Source organism: Rhamphochromis longiceps, linkage group LG15 (genome assembly GCF_057381845.1).
Source record: "Rhamphochromis longiceps isolate RC_006_pf linkage group LG15, R_longiceps_female_GT1.1, whole genome shotgun sequence".
Classification (NCBI taxonomy): domain Eukaryota; kingdom Metazoa; phylum Chordata; class Actinopteri; order Cichliformes; family Cichlidae; genus Rhamphochromis; species Rhamphochromis longiceps.
The window spans coordinates 35,653,673-35,678,808 of NC_140571.1; the positions used below are offsets into that span (position 1 = coordinate 35,653,673).

A 25,136-nucleotide genomic window follows, 5' to 3' on the forward strand; every position below is an offset into this window, starting at 1 on the left:
ATTACTGTTTGCAGAAAAACATCTATGTGGCTGATTTGACTGAAGAGTTGGTTACATCTCCTGCACAAGTCCTAGCATGGATTCGGAAAGGAGAAAGTAAGACATGCGATGAATTCCAAGAGTTTTTTTTTTTTTTTTCTTCTTAGTACAGGCCATAACAAGCAATACATTTTCTGTACCGTCCCTCTCCAGAGAACCGACATTATGGCAAGACAAAAATGAACCAGCGGAGCAGCCGATCGCACACTATTTTCCGGATGGTAAGAAGCATATAGCTACAGTCATGTGGGAGTCTATGGAAATGCATTTCTCACAATGGACTTTTTCTTAGATCCTGGAGAGCCGGGAAAGGAGCGACCCAGCATCAGGTGAAAGTAGTGATGGAGCCATCATTGTGTCTCATTTGGTAGGCTACCTCTCTTTCATTGTTGGCCTGGTTTGTCTTCTTTCCTTTGTTTGGTAGCTAACGGTTTTGCTTCATCTTGCAGAATTTAGTGGATCTGGCCGGATCTGAGAGAGCAAGTCAAACTGGAGCTGAAGGTAATGTGGATTTAAATCCAGCATTTTTTGTTTGTTGAATATGGTTGGATATCATTTTGGGGTAACCTTGCAAGTGTATGCTGCAGTCTACACATTTTTGAGCAATCCAGTTTTCTGCTTTATGTTCTGTGTCCTAGGTACACGTTTCAAAGAAGGCTGTAATATAAACCGCAGCTTGTTCACGCTCGGCCAAGTGATAAAGAAACTGACCGACGAAAACCAGAAGTAAGTAAATAATTGAGCTGACGTTTGGTACTCGATGTGGGAAACGCCACACACCCTGCAAATATGATATTGTAACAGTACTGTCCTTCCCTCACAGTACAATGTTGTCAACTGCAAATTATTTCCTATTTTTTCCAATAACAGAGTTATCTTATTTCATTCATATTGAAAATGTGACTGAACCATTAGCTTGTGGTAGCTTTGTCAAGATAAGTTGTCCCGTGTTGGATGGTTCTTTGGTTGAGCCGATTTAATGCAAGTTTGTTACCTTATCTCAGGATGGTTATGCGTGAGATGAGTTTGTAGCATTTCCAGAGTATTTTAATGGTTTGAGATCCTGCTTGAAGCAGCCACACTCAACAACAATACTCAACTAGGCAGTGGTGTTTAGATGGTGCCCAAGTGTTATGTTTTCATACTGTGTACTCCCAGCCCCCCCCCCCCCCCCCCCCACTAGCAGATGGCCTCCCCTCCCTGAGCCTGGTTCTGATGGAGGTTTCTTGCTGTTAAAAGGGAGTTTTTCCATCCCACTGTCGCCAAAGTGCTTGCTCTTAGAGGGTTGTCTGATTGCTGCCTTTTTCTCTTTTTTATTGTAGGGTCTCTGACTTGCAATATAAAGAGCCTTGTAGCAGTTGTTGATTTGGTCCTATACAAATAAAACTGAATTGAATATGGCATTCGGTATTGCAGCAGAAATCAGGCAATGTTTTTCCAATCTTCTATTGTCCATTTTTACTTTGAGTTTTTAAACCAGTGGCAACCAGTCGGAAAACTGCTTCTCACTGAATATTTCCTTTTGAGATCTTTCTTTGTAAAACCTAGAAAAACGAATGAAGTACTCTGACCAGCTCATCTGGCCATGGTCAAAGTACTGAAATCATTTTCAAATATAAGCGGCGTCTCTGTGAGCAATGAGCTGTAGTTTTGTCTCATCTAACCAAAGGATGTGCTCCCAGTCCAATTTTTTTCAAAGGGCCAAAGAAGCCTTTAGAGAGCACGATTTCAGCCACAACAAAAATTAAGTGTGTATTTGTGTTGAACACTAAATGGAAAGTGCAGATATTACCTAAATATTTTCTCTTCAGGGGTTTCACCAACTACAGAGACAGTAAACTGACCCGCATCCTGCAGAACTCATTGGGTGGGAATGCTAAAACTGTCATTATCTGCACCATCACCCCGGTCACTCTGGATGAGACCCTCAGCACTCTACAGGTAGGGAGAACATGACTGACTGTTATGTAATCCATTTGAAAAATGCTTTCAGACGAGAAATTGTGTAGTACAAACTTTATTGTCTTACACAGATGATAAAGTTTGTGTGAAATAAAAGTTAGCTGAAGCTTTGACGTGTGAACCACTGAGAACATAAACTGCTAAACACTTTAACCCACCTGCTGTGACTTCTTTGCAATAGTTTGCAAGCACAGCAAAGAAAATGAAGAACGACCCTCATGTAACAGAGGTGTCAGATGATGGGGCTCTGCTCAAAAGGTATCGCAATGAAATTGCAGAACTCAAGCGACGACTTCACGAGGCAAGTGTCTCCACTTTTCCTCTTCTTCCTCCAGCAGCACTGATCTGCACACACTGACCCATGCACATCTCATGCAGGTTTCTTCAGTCACGCAGACCACTGTGACAGAGAAGGAGGTTCTCTCCCAGCTGCTCCAAGAGAAGGATCAGCTGCAGAGAGAAAAAGAGGGCCTGAAGAGAAATCTGGCCAATCTCCTTGTGACAAGCTCAAATCTGGTCCCAGTCCAGAAGGTAACTGTGCTGAACCATGAGCTGCAGTTCTCTGTATGTTCGCTTTAATCACAACATGTGTTCTTTATCAAGATTCCAAGCCGCAGGGTTACCTGGGGAGGAAAGATGGTAAAACTTGGCCATCCATCTGGCTGTGTGGGGAGTTTCTCTGATCTCAGCTTTGCAGAATCTTTCACTCAGAAGAGAACTCAGTCAGATTTCTCCTGCCTGATGGAGCTGGGTGAAGGTAACGAGGAGCACAAAGGATGAATATTCATGCCACGATGGAATTTTGCTGGGGTGTTATTTTTATTTTTTTCATATTCTTGCTCTATTTTAACAGACGATGAGGACTTTGACTCCAACTGGGGAATTCCAGATGAGCCGTCAGATGAAATGGAAATGAGTCGAAGCTCTGTGACTGTTCGTAGCTTGGGAGACAGGTACGTGTCTGAGCAGTTCTGTCACCAATGAAGCCTCGTATTCTCAAACTTAAAAGCCATATCAGACACCAATCATTTATTTGTATTTATTATCGAACGTGCCTGTGGGTTACCCTCAGTCGTCCAGAATTCACTTTACCCACTTGAAATGAGGAAAAATGCTCCCTTGGTCTGTACTGCTGCATTGTATCGTGATGGGTTAGGGGCCTTCTACGGCCTGTCTTCTTGAGATTGTGCTGGGAGACACAGCAGCTGTTCAGGCAGTGACATGTATTGATGTGCCAACCTGGAGGAGTCAGACTATCTGTGAAACCTCTGTGGGGTCCATGTATTCCCCTGTGCTACTGACTGTTGCCAAATGAAAAAGTAGTAAAGGAATGTTGTTGTTGAGTCAAATGTGTTGCTTATGAGTGGGTGCTGGTATTCCTATTGTGTCCTTTAAAAGGAAAAAGGTTTTTTGTGCTCACCAGCTGAACTTCGTTGTGTGAGTGTTCGTTGCTTCTTTCACCTGACTTTTTTTGAACTGTTAGTCTGTTGGTTGCTTAATGGGCAATCTTCTGAATTGTTAAAGGGCTTTGACAAGTCAGTAAACAGTTTCCATGGTAGCAGCAATGACTCTTGACTCTTTTTTTTTTTTCTGGTGTTTTCTTAAGCTGCAGCAAATTTACTTCTCAGAATCACTGTAGAGAGGGTGAGGTGCAGAGTGGTGTAAGTGGACTGATTCTTATTTAGCACTTTTAACTCTCCGGTTTATACAACATGCCACGTTCACCCAATGCATTTTAAGTGCTAACATTCCCACACATTCATACTCTGATGGATGCATCGGGGAGCCAGGGATTGAACCACCAACCTTTCCAGGCAGTAGATGACCTGCTCTACCTCCTGAGAGTTTAGCAGGACTCTGGGTCTGAGTTAGACTGTTGAAAAAATTGGCGTATCCATTTCCTAGTGTCAGAGGTTTATGATGTCTGTGGTCTTCACTGGAATGTGTTTGAGCTCATGTGGTCCATGAAGAAGGACACTGTAAAGTCCAGTCTACCAACTGCATGACTTTGAGAGGTCTGACAGATCTGTGTCACCCCAGCCCCAAACATTTGTGTTGTTCATCAAATAGATGGCAACACATTTTTCTTCACCTACTTCTAAGGTGCACGGAGAAGAGAAAGATCTGATGATGTGAAGACTCCTTCACATCATTCTCCTTTCTACGTCTTAAAGTAACACATACTCAAAATTACACACAAAATGCAAATAAACTAATATAAAGTAAGTACAGGAACATTAAAAGGGGGAGGTCCACCTGGACCCTGATTAAGGCCACAAGCCGGAATGCGCCGGTCACTTAATAAAGCTGTTCCCTAATACTTCAAGTGCCGCTGGAGTCGTCGCATCATGCGCCATCACTGTGTGCTGGTGTGTAACATAAACATGTCCCGGTTGCTTTTTTTTTTTTTTACAGTCCCAGAGACTTCATGTCTCCTGATCGTCTGCAAGAACTTTCAGGCAAAGTGTCCAGTCTGGAGATGCAGCTGGAACAGGAGAGTCAGGAGAAAGAGACGGCCCTGTCAAATTTAGATGTGTTAAAGGGCAGAGTGGCAGAGCTGCAGCTGGAGCTGGAAACGGAGGTGCAACATAGACAGGAAGCACTGGAAAAAGTGCAGACTGGAGAACAGAGGAGAGCAGCGCTGGAAGCGCTGCTGCACACTGAAGCTCAGCAGAGGCTGGAGGCCACACAGAAAGCTGACACGTTGGAGCTGAGAGTGATGGACTTGGAGAAACAACTGGGAGAACACAGTGACGTGGACACTGAGACAAATGAACAGGTATGCTGTGTTTGACTCGGGCTCTGTCTGCCAAGCGTCACATTATCATCACTTGTCTTAATCTTCTGTTTTTCAGATGAGAAAAGAGTTTGCTGAGACCATCCAGCTTTGTGAAACTTTGGCGTCAGAGAAGGTAAGTGTAAGGTGAAGAGGTTAGAGCAGTTACAGCAAATATCCTATGCTTTCTGTAAAGGGGCAGACGGATTTTCAAACAAAGCCCATGCTGCACACTGCTCTAAACTCACTCTCAGCTTTCTTAACACTGGAGTGTTGAAAGCCCTCAGTGCAGTCGTCTGACGTGGAAACTACAGCGGTGTTAAACTGGATGATACTGTTACAGGACTTGGTGGCTGCAGAGCGAGACTACCTGAAACAGGAGCTGGGCATGTTTATAGAGCAAATGGAGCGTCTGGAGACAGAGAAGGCTGCTGTATTACAGGAGCTAGAGGAGAAGAGGGAGATGGACGAGTTCAAATCTCTAGAAGAGGGGTGCAGGAAGGAGAACGAGGTAACGAGGAGAACTTTCTCAGATCCACTGACAACAAAGTTTCACAGAGCTGTTTATCAAATATGTTTTCAGCTCACTATGTTCACTTTGCTTCTGGAAACTTGCAGAAAGAGTTAGAAAATGAAATTGTAAGCTTGAAGAAAGCTGTTGAGTCCTCTGAACTCCAGCGTATGCAGCTCCAGGTAAGATGAGTGGACGTGTAGAGTTTATTGATCCGAAACATTTTGATTTGATTTGTCTTTAAGCTTTTGTTTCTTCTTTTGAAAGAATGAAATCAAGACTCTGACTGAACAGCTGAAGAAGAAGGAAACAGAATTTGCACATGAGATGGAGAACCTGGTACGGCCAGTATTTCAGTCACGTGACGTGGAACATCATGTAGATGTGACACTGTGGAGTGTGCATCTGTCACATGTTAGAAACCAGTAGCACCTCATGCTCCGAGCATCCGTCTGTCTGGAGCAGTAGATGGGCCAACACTGCAGTCTTACCGATGTGTGTGTGTGTTTGTGCTTAATATCAGTTTATGTCATTAACCTGGAATAAACCAGGCTGTTCTCACGCAAAGTGTGCTTGCTTACACTTGCTTACAGTCTTAGCAGGCTAACATGTCCCATCTGAGCGCTGACAGGGTGCTGAAAGCAGCAGCAATCTAACGACGGCACAAGCTAACTGTTTCATGTTTTCTTGTTTCAGGGCAGTAAGGACTTGGTGCAGGAGGTGCTGAAGCTTCGCCGCTCTCTGGATGATGCAGAGCTGCTGAGCAGAGACACAAGGAAGGAGTGGGCTGTCCTACGCAGTCGCAGCATTTCTTTGGAGGAGACGAATGTACGTAATCAAACACTAAAATGACAAAAAATTATTTTTTGCAGCACATCTATCCTCATTTTAAAAATATTCCAGGAAGTGTGAGCCAACAATGGCAGCTGTAAGCGATTAATGCATCTCCTGCTTCTTGACGATCTCGTCCAGGTGACTCTGACTGCCAGCCACGAGAAAAGGGAGGCGGAGGTGAAGAGTCTGCGTTTTCAGCTGGAGACGGAGAAGTCGCGTTACAGAAAGATGCAGAGCGATCTCCAGAAGGAGCTGAATGTCGCATTTGATGAGAACACAAAGCTCACCACTCTGCTAGATGGCAATGTGCCTAAAAGTAGGTTTCCACGTGTTGCATTTATAGACTGTAGCCCATCATATGAACCTGCCCCTCGTAACATTTGCTCCTTCTCCAGATCTGATTGACAGCATAGAGCTTGAGAGAACTGTTGCCAATCTAAATAAAGAGTTGATGGCATCTCGTCAAGTGGAGACGGCCTTGAGAGCTCAGCTAGATGAGCTGGCTGTATGTCAGACTCTCCCAGATAAAGTGGACGCCTTGGTAAAGCAGGTGAGGCCCAAATATCCTCTAAAGCCAATCTGACATCATCCAGTTGGGGGGGAGGGGAGCATGAGCACGTTTGCAGAGGGTCATAACTAGCACCAGAGGTTATTCAAATAGAAAGTGAAGCAGCTACTAGGCTCTTCATTTGCTGCAGCTGCTGAGACAAATGTGAGGACAGGTACTTGTTTGGTGTACTTGGTGGAAACATTGGGAAGTACAGGCATGCTATAATATATATGATATAATAATGAGTCAAAGGGAAAGCCTTTCAGTGAGGCTGAGGGAAGTGTCGGCTTAGTCATCCAGGATAAAAATCTCTGGATCGGGCTTAAAATGATATCAAGTTTAATAGTCCTCCAGAGTGTGTGCAGTTATGTCTGAAGAGACAAAACATTTATACGTACGGCTTTCCAAACAACTGTTGTCATGTTTTCCTTCAGCTTGAAGGAAGTGAGCAGAAGCGAGGAGCTCTGGAAGGAAAACTGAGCGACGTGCAGCAGCTGATCAAGGATTTGGAGGAGAAGCTTGCTGACAGCGAAGCTTCCAGAAGCACTGAGGAGGAGATTAGCAGAGAGCTTCAAGAACAAGTATGACACTGATAGCTGCTCTTATTACAGCTGAGCACATGTGCAACCATTAGCCCATCAACAGAAAAAGAGTTAAAATCATTCGATAATACAGTTTTACAGTTTAGCTGATATCATTCAACTGCACATGTGAGTGTCTTGAAGACTGTGATTCGTATAGCTATGACAAAAACAGAATTGTATGTATTTATTTAGATCAGCCAGTTAAATGAAGAACTTCGGTGTGTGCGAGCTGAGAAAGCCGAGCTCCTGTCCGAGCAGAGCACTGCTGATCAGAGGTTTGCAGAGGAGACGGAGAAGCTGCTCTCTGCTGTAACATCTGTGACCGCAGAGAGAGACGAGCTCAGGTTGAAGCTGCAAGAACACGTGGACAAGGTGAGAGAGTGGTCAGTGTTTCTGTAAGAAATGTAGGACAACCAGATAACACTGGAGTATCTGTGAATTGCCCCTTTACTGCGGTGGAGGCGTTTGTGGGTCGCGGTAAACTCAGGGGCCATGTTGTCAGGGGTCTTAGAGATGGGTTGAGAAGTTCAGTCACTGGGGTGGAGTTCAGTAGAGCTGCTGCTTCTCCGCATCAACAGAAACCAGCTGAGGCACTTCAGGCATGTGACAAGGATGTCACCTCAGCTGGTCTGGGTCCTACTGAGAGGAAACCCAGCGTGTACCCAGGACACGCTGCAAAGGTTCCATCTCTCGACTGGCCTGATCTGACCTGTGCTACCCTGCATAAGTTGTAGGGGGAGGTCTGGCTGCTCTGCTTAGACTGCTGTCTCTAACCTCACCTTAATGAGCATGAAAAAAACAATTTTCCGTTTTATGAGGCCTTCTGCTGACATGTTTATCTGTTCGGATATGAACTGTGTCGTACTTGAACTTTGTGACTTTTATGTGTGAAAAGCGATACACGAATAAGTTGTTACATGATGTTTGCTTGTTTTCCAGGTTGCTGAGATGCAGGTTGTTCTACCGTCTGTTCAGGATGAGCTTCAAACACAAAAAGAAAAGAATTCAGATCTCGTGAAAGCTCATGAGCAGAAAGAGTCTGATTTAGGGGAGAAGGTAAGTGATATGTTATTTCAGGCTTGTTGCTCAGTGTGTGGACTCTAAATGAGTCCTCGAGTCAGAGTTGTGACAGCTGGAAATGTGACAGATGCTGAAGCTATCACAGGAGCTGCAGTGTGTGCGAGATGAGAAAGAGGCTCTCCTGATGACGACCTTTCAGAGGGAATCGGAGGATGTGGAGAAGCTGAGCGCTACCTTGGCTTCTCTCACTGCTGAGAGAGACCAGCTCAGGACGGACCTGCAGGAAAATGTGGAAATGGTAAGTTGCTGTTTCTACTCTTCCTTCGTGCTACTGTTCTTCTATCAGGTTTGTGTCAAAGCAAACTTTTTTTTTTTCTCTCTTTACAGATGATTGTGAATCAGGAGGAACTGAGGACGGCCCTGGAGCAAAACTGCGAGCAAAAGAAGCAGATCAAAGAGCTAGAAGAACAAATATTGAAGCTGGATGGGCTTCCCAGTGAGCACAATGATAAGCTGGTGGAACTGCAAACACATGTAAGACTTTCGGGGTGCTTTTCTCTGTGTAGCATACATGGTCAGGAAGACGTGCCGATCTAATGTCATCTCTAACCACACCCAATTATAAAAGTCAATTTTTCAGTGACTGCTGCCTCTTTTAAGTAATAAAGTATTAAGCGCATGGGAAGAGACACATTGCAGCACTACAGAATGCACAGATGAAACTCTTTTGTGTGCTTCAAAATGCAAGTGGAGCTCGTTGGGGTTGTTTAGATTTATGTTTTCACTGACAGGTAAAGGCTTTGACTGAGGAGCTGGAGAGTGTGAGAGTAGAGAGAGACAGTCTGCTGTCTGAGAAGGAGCTCAGCACTCAGACCTCCACAGAGGAGATGGAGAAGCTGCTGTGCAGAGTGACGTCTGTCAGCGAGGAGAGAGACGAGCTGCAGGAGATCCTGGAGGGTCTGAGGCAGGAGAAGCAGCAGCTCCGGGCAGAGCTGGAGGACAGGGTGGAGATGGTTTGTAATCAGTCCATTTATTTATTGATTCCACCCCCTTTTTAAACACAGGCATGTGTTTGCTTAGCAGTAGACTGAAACATTATCTTGAGATTTTTTTGACAATAAGAAAAATGTCACTTAGCAAACAGCATGCAAACCTGCCTGTTCGGGGGCAAGAAATAAACAAAAACCTTGCTCTTTCCTTTCCCCGATTGAGCAGCTGCAGGGTGCTCTGCAGGCTGTCACAGAGGAGAAGAGCCAGTTGGAGGGTGATCTGCAGCGTAGTACAGTCACGGTGAGGGTTTTGTTTTTGGTCACACTGGGAGTGTCAAACATTTTGTCTTTCATTTGTTGAACAAATACCTTATTTTCCCCTTTTATTTTTAGGCTGCTGAGGCTCAAAGTCTCATGCATTCCCTTCAAGAGCAGCTCAAAGAACAAAATAAAAACTGCGATCTCGAAAGAGTTGGTCAAGAAACGCAGGCTCAGCTGAAACTACAGGTTTGTTCCCTGCAACATGTTTCACTAAGCTGGATACCTGCTGTGCCTTGGAGGTAATTGTCCATGTTTTCTTACTTTCAGGTCGAGGAGACCAACTGTCTACTTCAGTGTCTTCAAGAGGAGCTAAAGGAGCAGAAACAAAAGCTGTGTGATCGTGTGCAACTCTATGAGCAAAAGGAAGTGGACTTTACACATCAGGTGACTTACATTGAATAACATTCATCATTAATGAATGAAGTTTTTAAATTTGCTCTTTTGTCTACAACAATAATTTGGGTACCTTCCCTTTAACAGTTAACGAACCTCTCTGAGGAGCTTGACAGCGCCCGAGCAGAGAGAGATGCCCTGTTGCTTCAGAAGGAACAGACAGAGAGCAGACCGAGCAGTGGCAAAGATGCAGGCAGTACCCTCCAGTTACAAGAGCTCACAGACCAGGCAGGACTAATTTTCTATACTTGCTTTATTCTAACATGTGTACAGTCAGCAGTTTTACTGTGTGCATCCCTTTGTTACTTTCAGCCACCATTTTCATGTCTTTCACTGTTTAAAGTCACAGTTTGGACTGACCTTTGTGTTTCTGCACAGATTCAGAGACTGACTGAGGAGCTGGAGAGTGTGAGAGCAGAGAGAGACAGTCTGCTGTCTGAGAAGGAGCTCAGCACTCAGACCTCCACAGAGGAGATGGAGCAGCTGCTGTGCAGAGTGACGTCTGTCAGCGAGGAGAGAGACGAGCTGCAGGAGATCCTGGAGGGTCTGACGCAGGAGAAGCAGCAGCTCCGGGCAGAGCTGGAGGACAGGGTGGAGATGGTAAAAGCTTAACCAAAATCAGAATTTCAGTATTTATTTTTTTAGCCCGGTTGGGTTTTCTGATGAGTGCACACAGTATGATATTTGCCCTGTATGCCATCACCATCATGATCCTAATTGTTGGATTTTAAATCAATTTTAAATTTAAAGATTGTTTTTACTCAGGACCTTCTTGCTGTGCGGCAACAGTGCTAACCACCGTGCCACCGTGCACAGCAAGAAGGTCCTGAGTTCAATTCCACCATCAGGCCGGGGTCTTTCTATGTGGAGTTTGCATGTTCTCCCCGTGTTTGCGTGGGTTCTCTCCGGGTACTCCGGCTTCCTCCCACCGTCCAAAGACATGCAGCTTGTGGGGATAGGTTAATTGATTAATCCAAATTGTCACTAGGTGTGAATGTGAGTGTGAATGGTTGTCTGTCCCTGTGTGTTAGCCCTGCGACAGACTGGCGACCTGTCCAGGGTGTACCCCGCCTTTCGCCCTATGACAGCTGGGATAGGCTCCAGCGCCCCCCGCGACCCTGAAAAGGATAAGCGGAAGCGAATGGATGGATGGAAGATTGTTTTTACTGGCCTGGGTCTGCTGGAGGTTACTTCATGTTAAAATAGAAGAAACCTCCAGCAGAGCTGTCACCAAAGCGCTCACTCATAGGGGGTCATGTGATTGTTGGGGTTCTCTGTTTTCTTTGTATTATTGTAGAGTATTTACCTTACACTATAAAACAGAAAAGCGCTATCTAAAAACAATTTGCTTTTATGTCAAATCAACGTGCACTACTTTTGTGTTTGCATTTGACTTACAGCATCTCACTGGATATATTGTTTGTTTCAGTAGATTCATACTTGGTATGTCATCAGCAAATGTTAAATGGACTGGTCCTTATGTAGCGCTGTTCTACTCTGAGCACTCGAAGCGTTTCATACAACTTGCCTCATTCATACAAGCACTTTTTTCTTTCTATGCTTAAGTGCTGTCTATCTAATATCCACATGTATTCATATAGCAACTTCTTGTTGGTGTCTTGCCCAAGAATATCTGGCATGGAGAGAAATGCCAAGCTGCAAGCGTCAATGCTCACAACGAGATTGCTCCTGGCATCACTAGAATACCCCTCTACCACGATGTGGTGGTGGTCATTCACTATTTGCAGCAGTATTGAAATCAACTGTGTTGCCTTTGCCTCCTTTAGCTGACACACAAGTTCACACAGACACAGAGCTCCTCCCCTCACTAACTAATGAAGTAGTTGACGTTTGTCAACACTTCAGGAGGAATTTTAGAGATCAGTAAAACTAAGCTAGTAACCTATTAAGCAGTTGTCAGTCAGTTATATATGAGCCTGTACATTGTTACGTTGCTCCGCCTATCAAAAAGTCTGCACCTGCACAAGTATATCACCTATCAACGGTTATCGGACTGACGATTGTCAATTGGAAAATTTTTACATATCGCCCAACCTTAATTTAGTGAGTTCTCTGATATCTTTATCGAGTTTGAATTTCTAACATCGTGACGGGATATCAGATTTAAAGAGATCCATCCTAAACCAGAGCAGTAGAGCCAACTGCATCACTGGTCTGTGATGCCCTTAGATGTCCGGGGCTGCACGCGCGCCACACTGAGTGGATCAGCATGTGTCTACCCTTCGCCGAGAGGCGTGGGTAACCCGTTGAACCCCACTCGTGATACGGATTGAGGATTGCAATTATTTCCCATGAACGAGGAATTCCCAGTAAGCGCAGGTCATAAGCTCGCGTTGATAAGTCCCTGCTCTTTGCACACACCGCAGGGTGGCTGTAGCTCAGGATGTAGAGCAGGTCACCTACTGTCGGTGGTTCGATCCCTGGCTCCTCCAGTCTGCATGTCAAGTATCCTTGGGCAAGATACTAACCCCAACTTGCTCTCCGATGCATCCATCGGAGTATGAATGTCGTTAGAAAAGCACTAAGTGTAGATAAAGTGCTTGTGAGAATGGGTGTGATTGGGTGAATGAGGCATATTGTCTTGAGCGCTTTGAGTACTCCGTGAGAGTAGAGAAGCGCTATATAAGAATCAGTCCATTCAACAATTCAAACCAGTGTTTTAATCTCTGCAATATCGTGATCAATAAGGCATATTAACTATTATATTAAAAAAACTTAACAGAAGAAATTTTAATGTGGTTTTTCTTAAAACATCAGTTATTCGTGGCAAAAATTCTAGGAATCTTGTACAAAGAAAGAAATTATACCATAGCTACGGCATAACCACAAACCCATTAATAAAACCCTTTATTTGTAACCTGCACCTCCCTACAAGTGTCACACACGGCCTGTTCCGTGCGTTGAGTCCTCGCGTGCATTTCTAGCCAATGTTTTACAGAAGTTTTTGAATTCATCAGTGAGAGAAAAATACTTCTCTCTGTGTATGGAATAACCGTAGCATTGCTGAAACTATCAGAGTCGACTTGTATAGTCATGGTGGGTAAAACTTTTCAGATGACTGAGAACCAGGAGGAGCTGAGGGTTTCTCAGGAGAACATCAGAATCCTACAAGATGAGATCAACCTGCTGAAGAGTGAAAAGGCAGACCTGGAGAGCAGGCCGAACAGTGGCAAAGATGCAGGCAGTACCCTCCAGTTACAAGAGCTCACAGACCAGGCAGGACTAAGTTTCTATACTTGCTTTATTCTAACATGTGTACAGTCAGCAGTTTTGCTGTGTGCATCCCTTTGTTACATTCAGCCACCATTTTCATGTCTTTCACTGTTTAAAGTCACAGTTTGGACTGACCTTTGTGTTTCTGCACAGATTCAGAGACTGACTGAGGAGCTGGAGAGTGTGAGAGCAGAGAGAGACAGTCTGCTGTCTGAGAAGGAGCTCAGCACTCAGACCTCCACAGAGGAGATGGAGCAGCTGCTGTGCAGAGTGACGTCTGTCAGCGAGGAGAGAGACGAGCTGCAGGAGATCCTGGAGGGTCTGAGGCAGGAGAAGCAGCAGCTCCGGGCAGAGCTGGAGGACAGGGTGGAGACGCTGCAGTCTGAGGTCTGATTGACAGCTCCAGCTTTTCTTCTCTCCTTCTCTTCCTTACCACCAAACAAGTGGCAGCAGATGGTCGCCCCTTGCTCAGCCTGCTTCTGCTAGAGGTTTCTTCCTGTTAAAAGGGAGTTTTTCCTTCTGTCCTTTGCCAATTGCATGTTGATAGCGGCTGTCTTTATGGTACAATATGAAGCCTCTTTTCTACACAGTGATGTGTGTTATATAGACCTATATTACTGTCCACATCAACTGTGATGAAGAAGTAAATTCAACACATGCACAGTGATGAGGAAAATGTGCTCCTTCAGAGAAAAACAACATCTTTGGTGTTTTTTAGCTTCATCAGATTTTCAGACTCCGTACTGTTAGTTTCACTGATCCATCTACATAATAAGTGTAGTGATTCTCCCAGGACTGATACAGGTGTAGCAGTCCAATAGTAGCTTTCTACTGTACTTCATGTATTTGATTATTACTGTAAGACTCGCTGGTATTCACCTTGTCCACTGGATTGATGTCTTTCTGTCCTTCCAACCATCCATGTGACCGTAAGGAATAATACTGGTGACGAACGTGTCCCTGTCTTATTCCACGCTGCTAACAGCAATACAATACTTTCTGACCTCAGGAGGTTCTCAGTCGGTCTTCTAGCGTCCGTAGATCCTAGTTTTCACTGGGAGGTGTTGTACTGCAACGTTAGCTGCGTTTCTGTCTCATGGACTTGTTGTGTTTGTGCAGAAAGACAGGGTCATTGATCTGCCTGTGTTCTTTAAATCAGCAGGTTCATGTCTTATCTTGCTTCTTTAAATATCAATGACATTTCATTTAAGTGAAAAAGCCAATCGTGTCTTTTACAGATAAGGACTCTGACCGATGCATTGAAAATGGCTGAAGCAGAAGGAGCACGGCTGCTGTCTGAGAAGGAGCTCAGCACTCAGACCTCCACAGAGGAGATGGAGCAGCTGCTGTGCAGAGTGACGTCTGTCAGCGAGGAGAGAGACGAGCTGCAGGAGATCCTGGAGGGTCTGAGGCAGGAGAAGCAGCAGCTCCGAGCAGAGCTGGAGGACAGGGTGGAGACACTGCAGTCTGAGGTCTGTGATTGACATCTCCAGCTTTTCTTCTCTTCTTTTCCCCTCACCCCTTGGTCGCCCCTCCCTCAGCCTGCTTCTGCTTTCTTCCTGTTAAATGGAATTTTAACAAAATTTATTTATTTATTTTTGTTAAGGTCTGGTTACAAATACAAAGCAAAAAAACTATATGTGTAAAACTCTGCACTCAACTTCCTTGGCTGTGTGTGAGTTTCAACTTACGAGTACAAATTTTGACCCAATTTTTCCTCCTTTCAGCTGATTGGGCAATGTCATGTAAATCACAAACTTAACAATCCAATCAGAGAACAGATGAGTTTGGCTGTTAGTGGGGTGCTTTACTGCTTTACCTCAGGTCCTGGTAGGGTAAATGCCCTTTCACGTGCCAGCGTTTTCCTTCATCACCATGAATGAAAACATTCTGTGTATGTCAGAGTTCAGTTAATTTTTATGTCACAGGTTTACGTGCTTACACAGGGACCTCCAGAGCCTTTTCAACAGCTCTGTGGACTTCAGAGGGAAAGCTGTATTGTGGAAATGACACACTCTTCACTGGTCGGGATAGTTACAAAGCTTTCTTCGTTGTGAATGTGCAATACATGTTTTTATTGAACATTTAAAGATAATACAACACAAACTCTTGTAGAGGATATAAAGTCGGAGAGAGCCATGCTTTGAAACGACAAGGAGCAGGCGCATCTAGTACACTTAGAACTGGTGCAAAAAACGACAGAGTGCAGCGGTCAGTGCAACAAATTTTGGATCCTTAGCTGCCACGTCTGTTGTCAAAGGGCCTTTATGCTGCGCAGTGTGACTCGCAGCAATGGTCCCTGGTCAGCCCTGACTTTGTGTTAAAGTAGTACTAAAGTAATAATAGTATTTCTAACCACTGGTACACCACAACTTTATCCGTTCAACAGCTACTGAAGTTGTAGGGGGAGGTCTGGCTCCTCTGCTTAGACTGCTGTCTCTAACCTCACCTTAATGAGCATGAAAAAAACAATTTTCCGTTTTATGAGGCCTTCTGCTGACATGTTTATCTGTTCGGATATGAACTGTGTCGTACTTGAACTTTGTGACTTTTATGTGTGAAAAGCGATACACGAATAAGTTGTTACGTGATGTTTGCTTGTTTTCCAGGTTGCTGAGATGCAGGTTGTTCTACCGTCTGTTCAGGATGAGCTTCAAACACAAAAAGAAAAGAATTCAGATCTCGTGAAAGCTCATGAGCAGAAAGAGTCTTATTTAGGGGAGAAGGTAAGTGATATGTTATTTCAGGCTTGTTGCTCAGTGTGTGGACTCTAAATGAGTCCTCGAGTCAGAGTTGTGACAGCTGGAAATGTGACAGATGCTGAAGCTATCACAGGAGCTGCAGTGTGTGCGAGATGAGAAAGAGGCTCTCCTGATGACGACCTTTCAGAGGGAATCGGAGGATGTGGAGAAGCTGAGCGCTACCTTGGCTTCTCTCACTGCTGAGAGAGACCAGCTCAGGACGGACCTGCAGGAAAATGTGGAAATGGTAAGTTGCTGTTTCTACTCTTCCTTCGTGCTACTGTTCTTCTATCAGGTTTGTGTCAAAGCAAACTTTTTTTTTTTCTCTCTTTACAGATGATTGTGAATCAGGAGGAACTGAGGACGGCCCTGGGGCAAAACGGCGAGCAAAAGAAGCAGATCAAAGAGCTAGAAGAACAAATATTGAAGCTGGATGGGCTTCCCAGTGAGCACAATGATAAGCTGGTGGAACTGCAAACACATGTAAGACTTTCGGGGTGCTTTTCTCTGTGTAGCATACATGGTCAGGAAGACGTGCCGATCTAATGTCATCTCTAACCACACCCAATTATAAAAGTCAATTTTTCAGTGACTGCTGCCTCTTTTAAGTAATAAAGTATTAAGCGCATGGGAAGAGACACATTGCAGCACTACAGAATGCACAGATGAAACTCTTTTGTGTGCTTCAAAATGCAAGTGGAGCTTGTTGGGGTTGTTTAGATTTATGTTTTCACTGACAGGTAAAGGCTTTGACTGAGGAGCTGGAGAGTGTGAGAGCAGAGAGAGACAGTCTGCTGTCTGAGAAGGAGCTCAGCACTCAGACCTCCACAGAGGAGATGGAGAAGCTGCTGTGCAGAGTGACGTCTGTCAGCGAGGAGAGAGACGAGCTGCAGGAGATCCTGGAGGGTCTGACGCAGGAGAAGCAGCAGCTCCGAGCAGAGCTGGAGGACAGGGTGGAGACGCTGCAGTCTGAGGTCTGATTGACAGCTCCAGCTTTTCTTCTCTCCTTCTCTTCCTTACCACCAAACAAGTGGCAGCAGATGGTCGCCCCTTGCTCAGCCTGCTTCTGCTGGAGGTTTCTTCCTGTTAAAAGGGAGTTTTTCCTTCTGTCCTTTGCCAATTGCATGTTGATAGCGGCTGTCTTTATGGTACAATATGAAGCCTCTTTTCTACACAGTGATGTGTGTTATATAGACACATATTACTGTCCACATCAACTGTGATGAAGAAGTAAATTCAACACATGCACAGTGATGAGGAAAATGTGCTCCTTCATAGAAAAACAACATCTTTGGTGTTTTTTAGCTTCATCAGATTTTCAGACTCCGTACTGTTAGTTTCACTGATCCATCTACATAATAAGTGTAGTGATTCTCCCAGGACTGATACAGGTGTAGCAGTCCAATAGTAGCTTTCTACTGTACTTCATGTATTTGTTTATTACTGTAAGACTCGCTGGTATTCACCTTGTCCACTGGATTGATGTCTTTCTGTCCTTCCAACCATCCATGTGACCGTAAGGAATAATACTGGTGACGAACGTGTCCCTGTCTTATTCCACGCTGCTAACAGCAATACAATACTTTCTGACCTCAGGAGGTTCTCAGTCGGTCTTCTAGCGTCCGTAGATCCTAGTTTTCACTCGCAGGTGTTGTACTGCAACGTTCGCTGCGTTTCTGTCTCATGGACTTGTTGTGTTTGTGCAGAAAGACAGGGTCATTGATCTGCCTGTGTTCTTTAAATCAGCAGGTTCATGTCTTATCTTGCTTCTGTAAACATCTATGAAATTTCATTTAAGTGAAAAAGCCAATCGTGTCTTTTACAGATAAGGACTCTGACCGATGCATTGAAAATGGCTGAAGCAGAAGGAGCACGGCTGCTGTCTGAGAAGGAGCTCAGCACTCAGACCTCCACCGAGGAGATGGAGAAGCTGCTGTGCAGAGTGACGTCTGTCAGCGAGGAGAGAGACGAGCTGCAGAAGATCCTGAAGGGTCTGAGGCAGGAGAAGCAGCAGCTCCGGGCAGAGCTGGAGGACAGGATGCAGATGGTAAATTAGTGCTATTCTAAAGTGACCGAGAACAGGAAGAGCAGCCTGGAAACTTGATCACATTTTCTCATTCATCTGCAGATCTCAGCCATCCAGGACAAGCTGAGTCAGCTGAACATGCAGCAGCAGCCTGAGAGAGGAGAGCAAGAAGCCAAGCTGCAACAAGACGTAGGTCCCAGTCATTTTCTGCTTGTTTCGACTGTGGATGCTTACATTAGTATGAAAGCTGTGGGGAAGCTAGCCCGACCACCTACCACTGACACACATTTAATGTTACAAATGCACGTCGGCATTCCCTGCATAAGTGTATCCTAACCTCTGCAGCCTTGCCTACACCGAAGAAGTGCATGTCGATTTACTGAGTGCTCTCGGTTTTTGATCCTCCAGCTGGTGGTTTTTGACAATTTTTCTAAACATGGATGAGCCCCACTTTCAAAACCTTTTCCATTGGTCTAAATGGGTTCCATCCCAGTTAGCACTGTTGTTAGCTGTGTTGCATGCTCACACCTCGACCTGCTCTGTTTTTGTCAGATACTGCAGCTTAAAGAGCAAGTTCAAATGCACACAGAAAGACGCGCTCAGGCTGAAAGTGAAGCAGATGCAGTGCAGCAGGTGAGTCTTTGCTCTCATTTGTTTCCTCTTTTTAGAACCATAATTTTGGATTATGATAATGCAGTCCACAGCTCCTCTAATCTGCATGCTGAATTATCCTTGGGCAAGACACTGAACATAGTGTGCGGATTACTGAGACGTGTGATGTAAGCACCAGTCCATTTATGATTAAAAGCTGAGGACTGAGTTGGAGAGTGCTGATACTTCCTGTCTTGTATGGCAGGGACACAAACATGGTGCTCTGTTCAGTATTGCTGTAAAACAGTGGTTCCCAAATTGTGAACTGAGGCCCCTAGTGGGCTGCAGTAATAATGCCCCTTTTCCATTATTCCCGACTTGGATTGACTGGTGTGAACGTGTGTGAATGCATTCATCAGAGCTCAGGTAAAGTAGAAAGGCACTATATTTAGGTGGACTGGAGGGAATCTCATATTTTAGCTAGCTTGTCAGAAGTGACATTCTTTAATAGAGAGTTTCTACGCAGATGAAAAGCTGGAATGTCAATTACACGCAAGAATAAATCGCTGGCATAAAGTTGAGGATGGCTAAATGCTGACTGTGATTTTATTTTCATTTCCAGTTGCTCAGCGAAGCGAACGCAACCATCTCTGCTCTCAGAGAGCAGCTCAGCAGGTCAGAGCCGAGCACCAGCGGGGCTAAGGAGCTGCTGTCGTCACAACTGCAAGACACACAGCTTGAGGTAACGGCTTCACTGACTGCTCTGCAGCTCAAATGTCTTTCTAGCATGCAGTGTGATCATAACTCTGATGCTACCTGGTTCTTGTCATTATAGGAGTCCTTCAAAAGGTTCCAGCAATTCATAAACACTTGTTGTAGTTATGACAATATAACTCAGGACAAGGGCCTGAGGGAGCGGCGTTCCCTGAAGCATCCTCTTCCCAAGGCCACCAAGGATGCCTATGATGCGGTCTTTCAGCTGGGACAGTCAACTGATGAAAATCTCAGAAAAATTCAAGTAACTGGCTGTAGTTTGACTGTACTACAAAATTTCCTAAATATGCTGGTCTTTGAATGAAGTCATCTCTGGTCCTTTTCCCACAGGAGCTGCTGCGTGTGAAGGCACTTGGCTACAGGAACATTTTTGAGGAGCTGGTGAAAAACGACTTGGCCGTCTTCGAGGAGAGACGGCTGCAGGATGTGCTTCTATGCAGAGCGCAGGCGCCCAGCCACTCTGTTCAAGTCAAGGGCTTTGACGCACTGTGGCAGCAGAGACTGCCTGAGCTGCTGGACAGGAGGCAACTTTACATGGAGGTGAGCCTTCTGCCCTGCCCCCTGAAACACTTGGACGCTCTCTCTGTCCCATTCAAAGAAACCAGCTTCTGAGAAGTTGAGAAGAAGACTGTACTTTTCTGGTGTCTACTTTATCATTATTAGTCACGTGGTGTATAACAAGCTGTATTGTCAGTCTTGCAACAAAGGTTGTTACTTGTTGAAGCTGGAGATAGATTTGATTTTACTCCCTCCTGTTCATGTGCATCCACTTCTCCATCACTGGTACTTTATGGTGACTTTGCTGATTTTTGTAGAAAATGAGCAGCATTTTGGACAAGCTCTGGGACCACATGACCTCCTACCTCCATGAGCTGAAGGATGAGATTCAAGAACGATTCAAGTTCAATAAGCAGCTGCAGGTCCTGATCACCAACCAGCCAATTAGCTTCAGTGGGCTGGACAGCATCCTGGAGCTGGAGTCTGACCGCAGAACGGCGGGGATACAAAGCAAGAAATGTCTTCTGCAGGTCAGTTGACGTGTTTGACAAAGATTTCTCTGAATGGATAATTCCAGCTCTCAGAATGAATCAAATGATTGGCTCTTAATCTAGATGCACATCACAGACTGCTTGGGGGGATTGGTTAGTTTGGATTAGAAGAAATCTTTTAAATGATATTTACCGCATTGCTCTTTTTTTCCACCTACCTCCCATAGAGTATCACTGATGAGCAGAAGGGTCCGTTTGAAGAGCTAAAACAGCTGGAGGCTGAGGCAGAGTCTCACCTTAGGGAGGTGAAAAGCAAAAGTTCCACTTTGCTGCAGGCGCTGGAGGAGGGAGCGCTTCTGACAGTCGCAGCTCTGCTGAAGGAAACCCAGCAGCTAGCTTCTCAGCTGAAACACGCAGAGGAAAAAGTGAAAGTGTGTTTGCCACACGGTTTCTTATTTCTTTCCTTCTCTTGTTCAAAGCAGTTGAAACATCAGTTAGTACTGGGTGATGTGTTCCTTCATTACCATGAAAACACACAGTCTCTCTCACACACACGCTTACAGACACCAGCTTGCTACTAGAAATCGGAGCATCCAATGGTGGATTCATTCACCACCCAAACTAGTCCCCGACCAATGCACTGTTTGTTTTGGTGAAGTTGAGAGCCACAGATAATAATGAAGAATGTGTTTCACTTTCAGGCTCTGCATATTCAAACTGAGCAGCTGGAGGAGGCACGCATCAAAGCTGATGCCAAAGTTTCCAACCACAAAGAGGCAACACAACTCCTGCAGACTGAGCTGCAGGACAACCGTGCACTAGTTGAAGAGAAAGAGAACGCTATACAAGCTCTGAAGAGCAAAATTCGAGAATCTGAGGTTTGTTGGTTTCATATAACAGCGCAGCTGCACTTCAGTTTGGTTATCTGACGAATGAGTAGCTGGTACGATGATCTTTGTCCTCCTTGGTTCAGAAAAAATCATCACCCAGTGTGGCTGAGCTGGAGAAGCTTCAGACCAAGCTGTTGCAGTTGGAGATGAAGCTCAGCTCAGCATCCGACGAACACAAACGAGAGTAAAGAGCTATTGAATTCGTTCTTACACTTTTGTTTGTTAGTTTTTCTCCACTGTGGTTTTCAGGGTCAGTGGTGTCAAGACCTGTGGCCTGCTGCAGGACTGCTGACTCTAATGACCGGCATTCTGTCTTCCAGGATCCAGGCGATGAACACACTGTTGGAGGAAAAAGAAGAGTTACTGAGGAAGCTTAAAGAGACTTTGAGAAAATCCCAACAGGAGGGAGAAGAGTCGTGTAAGTGTCAGCGCTGTGCATGTATATCTGCTAACAAACAAAGAAATCTGACCGATGAATAACTAATTCAGGTGTAACCATTGAAAGAGGAGCATGTTTAAATGATGCATTCATGTTGGAATCAGTCTTGCAGGGTAAAGACCTTCATGCCAGACTGACCAACCCCAGGAGTTCTGTGGTCAGCAGCAGTATTCTGATGGAGAAATCCAAGCTGGAGAAGGAAGTCAGCCAGCTTCACATGAAAATCACAGAACTGGAAAGGTAACGGCATCAGCACTGTCTTTGCAACCGATACAATCGCTACGTGTGTTTAAAGTAGAAAACACTTTGAGTGATGTTTACTGCTGTGGAATCATTAACATTCTACACACAGCTTGTGTTACTGTGGCTCTTCTTCCAGCTATCATGGACATGATGACTGAAATGCCCGTCTTAGCAACTGTTATTGGTTTGAGTTGACTGTAACAGTGTTTGGTCGGCTACAACATCAAACATTTTAGCCCCCTCTTTGACTCAGAAACCCACTGAGTGATTAACAGCAATTCCTCTTGCTGTGTTTTCTTAATTTCTCTTCTCTACTATCAGCAGATTGTACTACCATCTGCATACGTTGCAGTGCCTTCTTTAGCACACGCAGCAGGTCATTTGTAAATCTGACATACAGTAACACTCACTCTGAGGAATCCTACATTATAATGATTGGAAATTTGATGGTGAACTGTAAAAATACAAATGCACTGCTGCCTGTTTGATAAATAACCACCCATTTGATTAGTCATGCTTTAGTGCCATATGCAGACATTTTGTCTGCATATGGAAGCAGCATTAAAACTTAATATAATAGCATCAGTATAGCATTATTAACCTTCAATCATCTTTAATTAGCTTAAAGCTGACTGACCCATTTTAAATGCATGTTGAAGTTCAGAGTTTTTATTATTTTACCGTGAAATGATATCAAATCTGTTTGAGTGTAAATCTCCATTTGTTCCAATAAGACACTTTTCTTTTTTCTTTTTTTTGTGGTAAAGGAGTAACATTTGTAGAACAACTCCCTCAAACAGGGAAACATTGAACTGGTATAAGATCTTGAATCTAAAATGCTACTTTCCATATTTACTTCTGTACTGTCTATGCATATGTCCCTGTATTGCTCCATCAATATCATCTATACCTGCACTGTGCTGTACTCGCCCATCCAAATCACTGAATTCAGGTGTTCAGTCATTTCCATGGCCACAGGTGTATAGAATCAAGCATCCAAGCATGCAGACAGCTTCTACAAACATTTGTGAAACAACGGGTCGCTGGTATTAACACAAAAATGGGGAACGACATCAACTCTGCCATAAAGTGGTAGACCAAACTTCATGTGACCTTCAGATCAGCTTGAAAGAACAGTGCATAGAGAGCTTGAGAGCAGCTGCATCCAAGCCTTAGATAAACAAGCACAATCCAAAAACATTGTTTGCAGTAGTGTAAAGCAGCGGTCTCCAACCTTTTTTGCGCCACGGACCGGTTTATGCCCGACAATATTTTCATGGACCGGCCTTTAATGTGTCGCGGATAAATACAACAAAATAAAACTAGTACCAGTACCGAAAAAAAGAGAATTTATTCATAACACACGTGAAAAGACCAAGGAAAACAGAGTAAATGATAACAAAATAACGCTGAAAACCGATTAAAAACCCTGAAAACTATACATTTCACACCTGAGCCTGAACTCTCGCAGCCTGGTACCAAAGACTCACGGACTGGTACCGGTCCGAGGCCCGGGGGTTGGGGACCGCTGGTGTAAAGCACGTCGCCACCTTTTGCATTATATTTATTTATACAACAAGGATGATTCATATTAACATAACTGCTGCATTAAAAGCTAATTTGAAGATATCACATATCACATCCTTCTTTGTGGCGCATCGGCCGATCGTGCACCTCTTGATTTTTGTAACTTGGTGCGTTGTACGTGGCCGTCGCGTGGGCTGAAGATGTGTATGATCGTGTCCACCCTTTAGGAGAATATTGCAGCTGCTTCTTGCATCTTTAATGGCAGGCAAGAACTGAAAAGGCTCGCCTGACCTCATATCAAACCTTATGGATTAAAAATGGGATGACACTCAAGTTCATATGCATTTTTTTTGCTGATTAAGCATTTCCTTAAGCGTGAACAATGTTACAAACTGTGTCTCAATCTCTCACGTTTCTGGGATTTTTGTTGTTGTTTTTTTGTGTTATTTTAAGTTTTCTCTTCTGTTTCTTTCTAATTGGTTTTGCCGTACAGTTATCCTCTGAAACTGGTTTAGCAACATTAATAGTCATCAAATTATTTCCAGTTGATAGACAGTGCTATTGTCTCCCAAGACAACAATACAAGTTGTTGTGTCACTAGGATTAAGATCTGATCAGATATTTAGACAAACTGTCATTCAGATGAAGCCCGTTGCTGTCCTGATGGTGGTTTGGTTTGAACGCTCACTGCACAAACACAGATCACATTCCATAGTTATCACTTTGTGACATAAAAATTGAAGTCGAGCTCTAATCACAGACTTCCTTTCTTATCAGTGTGGTTGCCAGTCAGCAGGCTGAGATTACCAAGTGGAAGAACAGAGCCATCAAACTAAAGGTGAGGAACAAAGTGGAAGAGGACAAGCTTCAGTCACCTAGCACTCCCACCAAGAGGGGCTTTCCCATGACCTCTGACTCCTCTAACCTGCTGAGCTCACCTAAAAAGTTTTTGATACCTGCCAAGAAGCTCCTGGACACTCCCAGGAAGGGTTTGGAGTCACCCAGAAAGCTGCTGGATTCGCCAAAGGCCTCTCTCCTCGAATCCCCCAAAAGCAGATTCTTTGATGTGGGCGGAAGCTCTGAGACACTGTCCCGAAACTGTCCCAAGCAGTTCTTCGACAACTCGAGCCTTGGAACCATTCCAGGTAAACTGCAGCGTAGGCTACTTTGTCACATTCTTTCAAAAGCTTCAGAATATCATAAAGATGTTGGCCGTTTGTTTTGTCAGAGGTTTCCCGTGTTCCTGAAACAGCAGCTCCAGAACAGGGTAACAACGTACAACATGTGGGGATGTAGGGTTCAGTCACTTGGGGTATACTAACAGAAGCACGGGTTAATGGCACTTCACCGGTCTTCTCAGAATCACAGTAACATGTTCTTCTGCCATGGCCACCTTGTTCAGTGGGGTCTGGTCCCTTTCATTTGAGAATAAATCCCAAATAATAGCAGGAGGAATAACGCTACTCCTGTTATTTTAGTGTTTTAAAACATTATAGAACTCTATATTTTAAAGTGTTCCATAGTAGAGATGCAGTTTTTGTATTTGTAACAAGCAAAAATCAGCCTTGTCAGAGACGCATGCATTAGGAGACCCAGCTCCCTGTGACCAGTATAGTAACTCTTACAGCTGCACTTTAGTGGGTTTTGTGGTGACTCAGTGGCTTTGTGTAACACCAGTTGCGTATTTATGTGTACTACTTCTA

The 25,136-nt window shown here is 44.5% G+C and overlaps 1 protein-coding gene across 5 annotated transcripts in view; it reads left to right on the forward strand.

Annotated features, from left to right (window-relative positions):
* Positions 1-25,136, forward strand: part of cenpe (centromere protein E) — a 28,399-nt gene that overhangs the window by 2,354 nt on the left and 909 nt on the right. Inside the window, exons 6-54 of one of the 5 annotated variants that reach the window (XM_085381166.1) lie at positions 15-96; positions 193-260; positions 332-406; positions 489-540; positions 678-765; positions 1,851-1,980; positions 2,183-2,302; positions 2,380-2,532; positions 2,605-2,758; positions 2,855-2,954; positions 4,417-4,780; positions 4,857-4,913; positions 5,121-5,288; positions 5,396-5,470; positions 5,556-5,627; positions 5,985-6,116; positions 6,261-6,438; positions 6,518-6,672; positions 7,107-7,253; positions 7,449-7,628; positions 8,196-8,312; positions 8,404-8,574; positions 8,664-8,810; positions 9,068-9,289; positions 9,492-9,566; positions 9,659-9,772; positions 9,854-9,970; positions 10,067-10,207; positions 10,358-10,579; positions 13,055-13,216; positions 13,367-13,600; positions 14,452-14,685; positions 15,823-15,939; positions 16,031-16,201; positions 16,291-16,437; positions 16,695-16,928; positions 17,780-18,001; positions 18,083-18,169; positions 18,533-18,613; positions 19,194-19,313; positions 19,407-19,589; positions 19,676-19,885; positions 20,161-20,373; positions 20,562-20,765; positions 21,036-21,212; positions 21,308-21,408; positions 21,545-21,642; positions 21,768-21,903; positions 24,211-24,578. In XM_085381166.1, coding sequence (XP_085237292.1) covers positions 15-96; positions 193-260; positions 332-406; positions 489-540; positions 678-765; positions 1,851-1,980; positions 2,183-2,302; positions 2,380-2,532; positions 2,605-2,758; positions 2,855-2,954; positions 4,417-4,780; positions 4,857-4,913; positions 5,121-5,288; positions 5,396-5,470; positions 5,556-5,627; positions 5,985-6,116; positions 6,261-6,438; positions 6,518-6,672; positions 7,107-7,253; positions 7,449-7,628; positions 8,196-8,312; positions 8,404-8,574; positions 8,664-8,810; positions 9,068-9,289; positions 9,492-9,566; positions 9,659-9,772; positions 9,854-9,970; positions 10,067-10,207; positions 10,358-10,579; positions 13,055-13,216; positions 13,367-13,600; positions 14,452-14,685; positions 15,823-15,939; positions 16,031-16,201; positions 16,291-16,437; positions 16,695-16,928; positions 17,780-18,001; positions 18,083-18,169; positions 18,533-18,613; positions 19,194-19,313; positions 19,407-19,589; positions 19,676-19,885; positions 20,161-20,373; positions 20,562-20,765; positions 21,036-21,212; positions 21,308-21,408; positions 21,545-21,642; positions 21,768-21,903; positions 24,211-24,578 — 7,375 coding nt within the window. The remainder of the gene's footprint in view (positions 1-14; positions 97-192; positions 261-331; positions 407-488; positions 541-677; positions 766-1,850; positions 1,981-2,182; positions 2,303-2,379; positions 2,533-2,604; positions 2,759-2,854; positions 2,955-4,416; positions 4,781-4,856; positions 4,914-5,120; positions 5,289-5,395; positions 5,471-5,555; positions 5,628-5,984; positions 6,117-6,260; positions 6,439-6,517; positions 6,673-7,106; positions 7,254-7,448; positions 7,629-8,195; positions 8,313-8,403; positions 8,575-8,663; positions 8,811-9,067; positions 9,290-9,491; positions 9,567-9,658; positions 9,773-9,853; positions 9,971-10,066; positions 10,208-10,357; positions 10,580-13,054; positions 13,217-13,366; positions 13,601-14,451; positions 14,686-15,822; positions 15,940-16,030; positions 16,202-16,290; positions 16,438-16,694; positions 16,929-17,779; positions 18,002-18,082; positions 18,170-18,532; positions 18,614-19,193; positions 19,314-19,406; positions 19,590-19,675; positions 19,886-20,160; positions 20,374-20,561; positions 20,766-21,035; positions 21,213-21,307; positions 21,409-21,544; positions 21,643-21,767; positions 21,904-24,210; positions 24,579-25,136) is intronic. The other 4 variants (XM_085381167.1, XM_085381169.1, XM_085381170.1 and 1 more) reach the window with 4 other exon arrangements.